Source organism: Varanus komodoensis, unplaced genomic scaffold (genome assembly GCF_004798865.1).
Source record: "Varanus komodoensis strain SLA01 unplaced genomic scaffold, ASM479886v1 scaffold56, whole genome shotgun sequence".
NCBI lineage: Eukaryota > Metazoa > Chordata > Lepidosauria > Squamata > Varanidae > Varanus > Varanus komodoensis.
The window spans coordinates 2,578,314-2,590,844 of NW_025336169.1; the positions used below are offsets into that span (position 1 = coordinate 2,578,314).

At 49.4% G+C, this 12,531-nt stretch overlaps 1 protein-coding gene across 4 annotated transcripts in view; it reads right to left on the bottom strand.

Moving 5' to 3' along the window:
* TAOK3 (TAO kinase 3) overlaps positions 1-12,531 on the bottom strand; it is a 130,073-nt gene that overhangs the window by 17,192 nt on the left and 100,350 nt on the right. For all 4 annotated transcript variants that reach the window (XM_044448849.1, XM_044448848.1, XM_044448850.1 and 1 more), the window contains 2 exons: positions 8,738-8,974; positions 5,265-5,393 (listed from right to left, as the gene is read on the bottom strand). In XM_044448849.1, coding sequence (XP_044304784.1) covers positions 5,265-5,393; positions 8,738-8,974 — 366 coding nt within the window. The remainder of the gene's footprint in view (positions 1-5,264; positions 5,394-8,737; positions 8,975-12,531) is intronic.

A 12,531-nucleotide genomic window follows, 5' to 3' on the forward strand; every position in this document is an offset into this window, starting at 1 on the left:
GTCAGGACCCCGAGGGCGTGGAATGGGCTTCCACGAGAGGTGGTTGAGGCCCCATTGGTGAGGGAGTCCAAGGATAGGCTGGACGTCCACACGGTGGGCATGTCATGAGTGGAGCTGGCAGGAGCCGGGGGTCAGACTAGATGGCCCGGGGGTCCCCTCTGACTCCCTCTGTGTTTCGATGTATGCATGCAAGCAAGCAGAAGTGCATGGAGATTTCCAAAGGATCCATTAACCACGTGGAAATCAACAGAGGAACAGTGCAAGAAAATGGTGCAAACGGGTCTTTAGCCAGGCGGTGCTGCCAGGGAAACAAGAAGCATCTTGAGCAGAAAGGAGTAGCCAGAAACTCCTCAGCGGGTTTCTACATGGCTCCCTGCAGCTCTCAAGGACGCTCACTTGGACATCAGCTTCTGCGGTGGCGTGGCAAACGTCTGTGGGAGTGGAAGGCGGCACCAGGCTGGGCGTGGAGTTGTGCAGGCAACTTTCTATCACAGCGGCTGCACGCCCACAAGTCGCATTACCCAGGTGTTTAAAAGTATGCGAGAGCCTCTGTGTTTCTCACAGCCCTGTCCCTATCTTTAAAATACAGAGAGAATACTGAGACCATCACATCCTCCACAACATGTGAAAAACTACTTTGCCCCGACGCATTCCTGCATCAGCAAACCTTTCCTTGGCTAATTCCCAGAGAACATGGACCCTGCTAATTCCATAACCCACATATGGCCCCACCTTGATGCCCTTGAAACTATGTCACCCAGGCAGGAGGACAGAAAAGCCCTTGGCTGGTGAAACAGGCCAGGGAGCGAGCTGTTTCTTCCTTCACCTGAGCTGAGGGGCAACCATATTTCCCACCCAACTAAGGCCCGTGCTAACCTTGTGCTTTCGCTGCCTCTATCCGTAATGGACTTTGATATACTAGTACTAATAATCATATTCTTAAGTATTTTGCCTACATGATCTCAAATTTTTAGAACAATCTGATACATAAATTTGGTTTTAAGTTTTGTATTGTAAACTTCTTGTGTTTTAATATGATGTACTTTATACTGTATTTTTAATGTGCTGTTGTGAACCATGCAAAGTGATTTATTTATTGTCTCTGTATTCTGCCCCATAGCCTGGGGGCTCTCTGGGTGGTTCACAAAAAACAGAAACAGCAGCATAACACAACTATAGTAAAATGGAACAATAACATCTAAAACTACGTAAAGTCAACTGATATAAGGTGCAAAACAGGAGGGGAATATAAACAATACAATCAGCAAAGAAAAGCAAGGAAACCATAGTTCTAAATGCAGGTACTAAATTAAAAAGACTTTACTTGGGGGTGGAAAGGTGCCAGTGGCACCTTTTTAGAAGAAGTGTTCCAAAGATGAGAAAGATGAGATAACAAAGGAAGCGCTTTTTCTTGCCAACTCCCCCCTCACTTCATTTGGGAGGGGGCATGAAAGAGGGCCTCAGCTGAAGATCTAAGGGATCTGGTAGGGATATAGGAAGACCGGCATTCCTTTAGATATCCCGGTCCCACACCATTTAGGGCTCTGGATGAAGCTTTAGCGCTTTGAATTGCAGCCAGTGCTCTCCAGGACTGGTCCTTGTTGATAACTGCACTGTTTCGTTTCGGATCAACTGCCCAGACTGTCTCCAAAGGCAGCCCCACGCAGAGCGCATTGCAGCAGTCCAGGCAAGAGGTTACCAGCGCAGGAGTAACTGAGGCAAGGTTCTGCTCGTCCAAGTAGGAGCGTAGCTGGAAACGCAGCCTAAGCTGAAAGAAGGTGCTCCTGGCCACCAAGGCCACCTGTGAAGCGAGCGACAGCCTGGGGCCTAGGAGCACCCCCAAACCACACATCTTATCCTTTAGCGGAGGCGCAACCTCACCCAGGATATGTCGAACATTTTTCAGTTGGGTGGACAGACTCTTGGGCAGTAAAGGAACCTACCAGCTAACTGACTAAGCATTTGCTGTCTTCGTGTCACCTTCGAGAAAGTGACTTGCCGAAGGCAACCTGGTGAGAACTCACGAAAGGAGGAGTTTCGAACTCAGCGGGCAGTCTTGGACTTGCCACTGCAAATGAGAGATTTTGTGCATTACAACTTTCAAAACTCCTCTTTCTGGGGCCAATGGGCCATAAACATGGATCTGGTTCACGCGCATGGATGGGTGCACTCATCTGTCCACCTTATGTATGATGGGCCCGGCAAGGTCCTGATCTCTTTTGGAAACTGTGAATAATCGCACTGCACTGGTAATTACCTTGCATTTCACAGCTGGAATGGCGTGATTTTGCATGTGAGTTGCCTAAGATCTGTGCAAGTCAGTCATGCCACAAAAACATCAACCTTCACTCAGTGCTTCCTATGAAACTTCATCTCATGTCTGTGTTTCATCAGCTGAAGAAAAGTGAATCCATACAGAGGCCGGGTTGCTGAGTAAGTGTTGGCCCTTACACAAATTTTAGAGCAAGTACCTAAAATAAACTCATAGGCCCAAGCCACAAGAGAAGAAAGTAGCACAGCTGGGGAAGTTAATGCAATTATCCTAAAAGCTCTTTAGCTGCAGGTATTTAGTGCAGCATATTTTAAAAAGACATACGATGCTGATGCTTTAAAAATAAAGTTTGCAGAAATTTCACAGCACGCTGTCCTGATTTGATCTGGAAGATTATATACTGGAAGAAACTTAAGAGCGTGCACTGCTTGCAACAGTTCAAAACATTTCTTAGAGAAAAGCAAGAGGGCAAGGGGCAAGAATATTTGTGGTAGGCTCAATCCAAGCTTCAAAAAGACGCACAGCCCTGGTTCCCACACCTGAACTGGAAGCCACAATCAGTGCCAGTCTGTAGCGTGTGGGAGAAAATCTGGGTTTGCTAGTAAGTGTAAACTTAACAGAATGTTGCAGACAATTCTGACTCTTCAGTGAATTTATCCATATGAAATAAGTGTGACACACAGCACTTTAATGCTTGCACACTCAAGCTCAACATGGGCAGAAGCCCTGAAGTGCTTAGTCCAGAGGTAGCAAACACTTCGGGGAGTGGCTGGCCAGCATCCTGTGAAGCTTTTCTCTGCTCTCAGGGCCAGGGCCTCATTTTGCTGCCCTTCCCACATATTCCCCACTGTGATGGACAAGCTGCATTTGACAGAAGCATTTGTGCTTTTCTTCCACAGAGTTGCGACTGCTTTGCAGCTCACACCAAATCCATAGGAACAATTGCAGAGTTTCCAGCTCAAACAGGACTATCCTCTCAGGGCCCCGACATAAACACGTGGGGAACATTTAAGGAAAACTTGCTCTCTTTCGATCATAAGCATGGCATTGAGGGTGTGGGGAGGCAGAGAACTCCCAAAGCCAAATAAGGTTTGTTTTTTTTCCTATAAAGGAAGCAATGAAATGATAACCGTCCCAAGGAATAGAAGAGTTGCTTCACACACAATGGGGGACATTTATAAGGGATGCGTGGAAAGATGAGAGGTAAACTGGGTGGCTAATGTGGCCAGATGAGAGCTCCGTCGATGGAAGTGAAGGCATACCGGAAGGTCATTCGAAGGGCAGCACTGCAGACTTGGTTTTAACTGGGCACTCAAGTCAGACTGGATTATATCTGGCAATGCCTTGAGGACATGGGATAATTAAGACACAGAGGAACTTCTGCATGTCCAGAAAATGAAGCCTACCAGAGTGTTCTGGACAGAGAGCATGCTAGGGCCCCAGGCAACAACCTCCTGTGAAGTCTAATACTCCGGGTAAAAGGTACGTGGAGCCATCGCTGTAGGGGTGAGGGCCCCTTTTTCCTGATCAAACCTGCCCTTGCTAAGGACAAGTGTTCCATGGAACAGCAAGCCCGAATTAGAGCATAGCAGAGGATGTTAGCAAAGGGAGACACTAAGCCTTGGCATAGCAACCTTTCGATTTTCTAGAGGCAGAATCCCTATTCATACAACATTTCAACGCGGGGCCTGCTTTTTTTGGTTTGTTTGTTCTGCTCCCTCTCCTCTTCTGTTCTCACGCAGCCTTGCAAGGAGTTTTGCTGTAGCTGCTGATGCACAAGCATCCAGAGGCAGCCAGTGTCGATTTCTCCACCGCCACGGACACCTCCGTGTGTTAGAACAAGTTAAAATTCCTGCTTCTTCCCAGGCAAGCTGCTTTCTGCACACAAAAGAAGATGTGGGCAGGACGTCTTCCAGCGGAGCAAAGCTCAGGAAACCAAGACTTAAGGTGGATGCCAGGAAGCACTTCCTGGCAGTCAGGACCCCGAGGGTGTGGAATGGGCTTCCACGGGAGGTGGTTGAAGCCCCATCGGTGAGGGTGTTCAAGGATAGGCTGGACGTCCACATGGTGGGCATGTCGTGAGCGGAGCCGGCTGGAGCCGGGGGTCAGACTAGATGGCCCGGGAGGCCCCTTCTGACTGGCTCTGTTTCTATGTGGGTCTTTATGGCTACTAAGATATTTGGAAGCCAGTGACTAATGCTCAGTTAAGAAAGAAAATGACTTGGTGCTGGGAACAGGATTCCAAGGCACTTTACAGCTTGCCTCGTAGCACCTCACTGTCAGGGGCAGAACCAACTAGGTAAAAATAAGGGACATTCTGCACATGTGCACAGATGGAAGAATTCAGACTTTTTGGTGCTGAAACCAGATTACCTTGATACATGGAACCTTGATTCCTTTGCTCCAAAGGGATGGAGTTTAGGAAGTCCTGCCTGGGAACGACCTCCCAGGAATAAAGTTCTTACCCCAAAAGCACACAGGAAGACAGAACTGTTCTTATTTATGGAATGCCTTTCCCCCTGGATGCACCTACGCTTATTTCAGAGGCAGCACAAAGCTTTCTTCCAGTAGTGCTGGGCAACTGGTAGCCTGCCAGGTGTTTTAGCCTACAACTCCCATCAGCCCTGGCCAGCACAGTGGGTCAGCACGAGGGCTGTAAACGAAAACATCTGGAGAGGCACAGGTTGCCCACAACCACGCTGCGAGTGGCTTGGCCTAAAGAGGAGGGCTTGCGCAAAATTTCTGGTCTTTCACTTTTCTTTGTGGTTTAAGGTGTGCTGTTTTGTTACATCGTCCTTTGAAAGAGGTCAGGATATAAACTAAATTAAGGGAAGCAACAATGGTATGGCGGGGGGGGAGGGCTTGCCAGCAGGGCGAGTGGGGCCCCAAGGTATTATGGAGAAACTGGCCAAACAGTCCCAAATGCACTCGCAGCATTTCCAGGCTGAATACGCTTTGGCTTTTGCCCAGGATCAAGGGAAGATTTACTTGCCTCTTTAATCTTCTCCTTGCAAATCTTGTATTGCTTCTTCTGACTTTCTAAGAAATTGGTCAGATCTCTTTTCTGCTGAGCCAAAATCTGCTGCTGGAATTTCTTCTCATCTGCTGCCGCTGCCTTTGTCTAAAGGAGACAGACACAAAAATAAAACCAGGAAGGACGGTTAAGATGCTACGGATGTTTCCAGCGGTGCCGTCTGCTGCGTTCGGGCCCTTGGTGCAGCCACAGGCTTGGCACCACGCCCCCCCAAACATGCAGCCCTCCTTTTCGGAGAACTCCTTCAGTTTTCTCATCCCTGCTCCTGGCCACAGAACTGGGACCGACGGGGCTGCGGAGGGGAGCACGCAAAGACTTCCACAATTCCTGCCGCTCTGCACAGGGCGGCATCATTAGCCAATTTATCCCAGTCCCATTGGTCCCGCTTCTAGCAGCTCTCCAAGGCCTGATCTTCACCACTTGAGAACCTTCAGCTCAGAGTGGGGGACCAGTGACTCTCCATATGCTGCTGGAATTCAACCCCCATCAGCCCAAGCCAGCACAGCCAGTGGTCAGGGATGATGGGGGTTGCAGGACAGAACAAAACAGGTCAGAACAGAAGGGGCCTGGAAGGCCTCTGAGTCCCATCCCTGCTCCACTTCCACAGGTGCTCACTCATCCAGCTGCAGGCTTGCAGCTTTCCAGCTTAGCAAAGGCGAACGGACTAAAAGCAGCTGGCTCCCCACCTTTGCCTTAACTGAAGCTGCTGCAGGTAGAGCTTGGGCAACCTGCTGGCAAAGGACAGGCTATGCTACTTTCCAGGCTCTCCGCGGCAGCTGCAGAAGTAAGCCCTGCTGAAATAAAACAGAGAAGGGAGCAGTCCTAGACCATGCTTATGGAAAAATAAACTCGACTTAAGTAAGTGGTACTTTCAAGCAGGCACATTAAGAATCGGGATAGGAGTGTGACGTCCCTGTGGTGCATATGCACACGCATCTGATTGCAGAATCTGCTCCAGTTGGAGAGTTGGGTTCCTCACTGCAGTAGAGTCCTGGGGGCCAACCGAGTTGTACAGGTGTGATTGACACGTCACATGGAAATTCGGATGTACAGCACTGCAACCATATGGCTATGCAAAGCCCATCGCTAGGTAACTGCATCTCCTGTTGAAACGTGCTCTCTGTTAAGCCGCTTTTTGCAAAATTCAGTTTACAAAAGCTTCTGTCCTGTCACTGAGGCCCATGCTATCTAGTCCTGCCCTTTCGGGCATCAGAGAACAATTCCATACTTTCTTCCTGGTGACACCTCTTCAGGTGTGGGGAAACAGCCATAGCGCGTTTTCACCCAGCCTTTTCTTTTCAAGGTGATGCAAAATACCCCCATCGGAGACCTATGCATTTGCTTTGGCCTAAATTGACTTGCTTCTGTTGAATTCCTTTTTGCTAGATTCAGCCCAGTTTTCCATTCTATTGAGAGCACTTTGCATATTATTCAAAATAAATAAATTATTCCTGTCTTCTGAGGAGTTAGCTAGCCCTCCCTTGTTTGAGCTGTTTGAAAATCTGAGAAGAATGCCCTGATTCCTTTTATCTAAGTCAGGGGTGGGCAACACACGACCCGCAGGTTCCATCCACTCCCTGCTGTCTGTGGGAGGAGGGAGTCCCAGTGGAGGAATGGCCCCTGAAACCTCCAGAATTGCCCAACCCCAACCAAAATCCGTCCGTGAAATGTTGAAAAGCCTTCCTCTAATCTGATGTAGTGGTGGAAAGCTGGACTGTACCGTTTTAGTATGCAAACCATGGATCATATTTGTATAATGACTCTTCATGTAGAAAATGTTTCCCTACAACTAGAAAAACAGCAAACTAAGCTGGGTTTTAATTTGATTTGTACCCCAACTTTCTAGTAAAAAATGGCACTCATGCTTCCAGAAATCAAAACAATGCATTGAAATACAATAAAAACATAGTACTTACAGGAAAAAAATATGATTAAAGGCAGCACTGAACTCATCAGACTTGCAGGTTAAAGACCAACTTAAAACAGTTTTTGCCTACCCGTGAAAGGACATCAAAGGGGAAGTGGACCTGCTTCCTTTGGGAGTTGCCCTTGCTTGCGTCTTCATCAAACGCACCTCTGAAGTTAGTATTTATCTTCAGATCTTAGGAGCTAGACAGGGTTGCATGGGAAAAAGTGGTCTTTCGGGCTGCCCAGGCCCAGGCTGTGTATGGCTTTCTAAGCCATAACCAGCACTTTGACTTCTTCCTGGAAACAGACTGGCTGCTGCTTAACAAGGAAGATGCAAGTTCCTTCAGCCAGCAACCGTTGCTGGACCAACCAGCTGCAGCTTCTGAACCAAGTTCAAAGGTAGCCCCAATGTTAAAGTGGCCCTGACAAGACGCAACCAAGCCATGTGTGACCACGGCCAGATCGGGCTTCCCTGGGAACTGATGCGGTGGACACATTAGCTCCAATTGTGCACAGGCCTGGGCAAGCAGGATCAGGGCAGAGTCTAAGAAAACCCACCAAGTGCAAGACTGAGTCTTCAGGGGGAGAGTAGTCCCATCCAGCATGGGCTGCAAGCCTAACCCCTGGTTTGCTCTTCCACTGACCACACGGATCCTTCAATATGTTTGCCTGCATCCAGTCCACTGACAACACCAGGGACTGAGTGAGCACCCAAACAGCTTCCTTGCACTTAGCTGAGATACAGACAAAGAGTTCGGCATCGTTGGAATATTGGTGGTGCCAAAACCCACAACTCTGGACAAGCTCTCCCAGCGCTTGAAAGAACACTGGAGCAACTATATAACCGTGTCTTTGCTCAATGGTGAACAGCTTCAAAAGCCACTGAAAGAACCAACAGGACACAACCCTCCTGTTCAGTTCCTGGCACAGATGCTTCACCAAGGCGACCAAAATGGTTCTGGTCCCACAACTAGGCCTGACACCAGAATGAAATGGATCTACATAATCTGTTACATCCAGAAAATCCTGGCGCTCACAATCCACTACTTGGCTCCAATGGGATTCAGGGCATTTCATTTTTTAAACAAAACGCTGCCTCCTTTAGGAAAGGGGATGACCCCTGGCTGTAAGAGGTCTTTACCGCTGCCATTCACCACTCAGCTTGACCAGGAAGGTCAGGGATCTCGCAAGAGGTGGCAGATCGCAGCTGTCCAAGGATCCTATCCCTGTCCTCAAACTGAGAAGCATCCATTCAAACTGGGTAAGCCGGAGCCAAAGTTACACCCACTGGACCTGTCCAGCTCCCCATTATGCTATTGGGAACATATACACCCAACTTTTTCTCAACAAAGATACATTTTACCATATGTAAAGGGCTCCCTCCCCACTTACAGTCTAGCATGGTACAGTTTACGATGCTACCCCCACATTTCAAGTGACGCATAGATCAGTCATGCACCGAACACTTACACCAGCATCCTGCGTTTCGGCCCCAAAGCACCACTGCCCAGTGTCCGACTCACCTCCTTTTCTATGACGGCCACTTGCTTCTTGGCCAGCTTCTCCAGCTCAATGGACGAGTTGTTGGCATGCGTTTCCACCTCCTTCTGCAGCTTGAGGCGGTGCTCGTCCATTTCAGCCTTCAGCTTGTTCTCCAGGGCGATCAGCTGCTTCTGGTGCTGGCGCCGCATCCGCTTATATCCTGACATCTGTTCCCGCAACTCGTTCTCCTGCTCATGCTCATGGATCTGCCTTGTAACCTAAGGACACCAAAAGGGATGCTGATGATGCTCCCTGTTGACAGAGAAGGCAGGCCAAACAGGCTCTGGCAAAACCCTAAGCCCATGCCGGCCATTCCAGACAGCAAAAGACACGTCTGGGAACCCAAAGCCGCTGCTCATGAAAAGGCCTTTTATACGGCCGGGAAAGAGGGATTGGGACTCACGCCCTCAAGTTCCTGATAAGCAACTCGCTTTGTCAGAGAGAGCTTTTGGCAAGGGAGCAGGTTGGGCCAAAGTGGCTTCAACATGGCTAGCTGCCAAATTTCGTTGCTACAAACACTGGCCATCCACCCCACCCTTTGCCTCTGGAATTGGCCACTGGGAAGCCAGGCTAAGCTACATATGCAAGGGAGCCAAACTGGCCCAGAGGCCACTAGTTGCTGGCTGCACCCTTCACTCAGAAATAACACCTGCTTTACCAGGTCTTTACGGTGTGGGGGAATGGCCACATGCTGCCCAAAGGGTGCTTACTGTTGGCAGTGGCGATCAAGACCGCGTCTTTGGAAAACAGACAAAATAACAAGGCCAGAAGAGAACATCTGATCTCTGGATCCAGCACACCCAACTGCACACACACCTGTCAGCGATGGAAAATTTGAAGTCGCTTCCACCATTACTAAACCAGTGCTGAAAACATTCTGCCCCCAACCCCTTTCAGGAATCAGACCAGAGAAGGATCAACAGAAGTGCCTGAGTTTTCTAGGGAGAGGCTTGAGATGAAGAAAACTTCTCCAGGACTCATCGAAGAGATGGAAAGTCCAAGGAGGAGTCACACCAATCCTGCTCCCCTAATGCTTGACTGGCTAAGAGGTAGGCTGCCACAGCCACTGCCCCCTTAAAACGTCGCCTCGGTCATACTCAGCCCTTAGCAAAGAACTGCGGGTCATTGCTATTTGCATCCGTGTTTGTGTCTTGCCCCACTCTGCTCGCTTCGCTGAGACCTACATCCGCCCTCGTGTGACCTTCGCTTGCCCAGAGATGAGGGCTTATTTATACAATCAATGACAAAGGAGACCGCTTACATGCCAATCTGAGCAAGTTTACTCAGACTCAAGTTCCACCATGGTCAGTGGAGGAAACTGCCACGGAAGTGGGTGTGGCATCACAGCTGATTTACACACAACAAACATCTCCTTTGTGTTCAGCGTTGTGCCGTCCCGAAGGGGCACCGAGCCACACTGGTCATCGCCGGCAGGGCTGCTTCTCAAGTTCTAGGATTCCTACAGGTTGTGCCATTACTGCAAATAAAGAAACCGATCCCCCGTTTTGGCCACATTTGCATGGTCCAAGTAGTGTCCTTGGGTTTGGATTGAGCGATGCCTGCACAAAGATGGGAACTAGAGCCGATGGGAAATTTGATGGTGAAAGCAAAGATGAGGCTGTGACCCCTGCAGGACCACGGACAGCTCCCAAACAGAAAGCATGGAATAACGACCCGGCGTGGTGCTGAACTCGTCTAACGGTACAGGTGCTAAGGCAGGGTGTGAACGCACAGGATTGTGGGTCCTGAGGGCTGCAAGGGGCATCTCCTGGCATGGCGGGGGCCACATAGAAGCATGGACCAACATGCACATGCACACTCAACTCACATGCGCTCACTCTGCGTTCGTCCTGCATCCATACTAGTATTTAAACAAAAACAAAAACATTTTTGCGGGAAACGTGGGCATCTCAGAGGGAACTCTTCCCATGGCTGCTGTTCCTCTATGCCCCCCTAAGCACCAACTTTTCCCACACCCTTCTTTCCCTGCTTGCACACAGCCACTCCTCCTACGCTCATTGGCACACTTAAGTCACAGCTTTAAACCTTTCCCTTCACCGCTGCTAAGATAGAAAAAACAAAAAAGCCCCTAAAACGGGCTCTGTGATTCCTGCCATACAAACATCATTCCTGGAGCATCCTTGAAGAACCCCAGGAAGCCAGTGGGACCCCTCGGCAATGAATCTAGCGTGCAGACTCCCCGTTTTTCCTGGCTTTGGAGGCAGCAGATGCTGCTGCCTGGGAGACTGCCAGAGAGGCCGTGTGGGGGGTGCTTGTTTTCCACCGCTCCCCTAAAGCCTGCCTCAGGGCCTCGCTTGGGTGCAGGCCGAACCTTGGGTGCAGGGGCAAGTGAATTGGCCTGGAGACTAGCACTCCTTCACCACTTTTCTCTCCCCTGGGATGGGGGCGGGGGGGTCTTGGACACTTGGGAGCCCTCCGAGGACTCTGGCGGAACTGATACTATTTACTATGTCAGGCTTTTATAGATATGGTGCTCTGGACAGCTGTCCCTCAGTTCCTCACGTGATGCTGCTGTGGCAGGACTCATGTTGGACGGATCTCTGTTACTGAGGTTCCCAAGGGGAGTTGAGAGCCCCCCGATCCCACATCTTTGGGGTCAGCACTGGCTACTTGGAGGGCTCAGGAATGTAAGGTCAGGATCACTGACTGGGCCCCTGCCAACTCCCAGTGAGGTGCAACGGGTGCCCTGGGTTCTAGTCCCTGCTGAGCCATGGAGCCCACTGGGTGACTTTGGGCCGGTCACAGCCTCTCAGCCCAGCCTACCTCACAAGGTGGTTGTTGTGGGGCTGAGCTGGAGATCAGAAGGAGAACGACATTAAGCCACTGTGAGTTCTTTGTAGGCAAAAAGGCAGGAGATAAATCTAATAAGTAAATAAATGAACTGCACCGCCTGGAAACGGTGCCAAAGGGGCAGTCAAAAGGCAGAGCAGGTTCTCCTGACGAGGTGCAGTAAATGACAAGGGTTTCTGACTTCTGAGGAGTATCAGCAACAACAGGAAGTACACCCCACCTCAAATTTGGCTGCTAGAATGAGGAAAGCTGGCAGGGTAGGAGGGTCACAAGTGGATTTCTGGATGAAAGGAGCACGTGATTCTCTCCAAACTGAAAACAATCTGAAACCAAACTCCCTAGCTGAGTTTGCATTCCACAACTGCTGAACCCTATGCACTTCTTGCCACTGTTCTGCATCTGGTTCCAGCCAACTTTGAGGTTCTAATGAATTTCTCCTTAGATCCTGAAACCCACTTGTCTCCCTACTTGCGTGGTGCGCGTGACGTCCACAGACGAATGCACAAGAAAGGGGCTTGGTCCCCCAAACTGGGAAGAACAGTCCAGTGCCATCATGGAGATTTTAAAAAAGATGCATGTGAGAAGCAGAGATGGACCATAAAGGAGAATTTTAAAATCGCAGCTGGGAAGCAGTGTTGTCCCAGGACAAACACCACCCCCAACCACCACTTCTCCTTGCAAGGTACTTCTGGACCTAAAAAGTATTGGATTAAAATACACAAATGGCTTGAAGAAATGTTACAAAAACCTTTAACATTTAAACCTGAAGTTTTCTTATTAGGCATTGTACCTGATGATCTTAGTAAACAAGCAATGTATTTGACTCTACATGTAACCACTGCGGCGAGGATTGCATTTTCCCAACATTGGAAGAGTGAAGAACCACCTTCCGATGAACTGATTCTAAAAAAGATTTTGGACTGTGCGGAAATGGATAGACTGACTTTGTCTCTGAGGGAGAAAG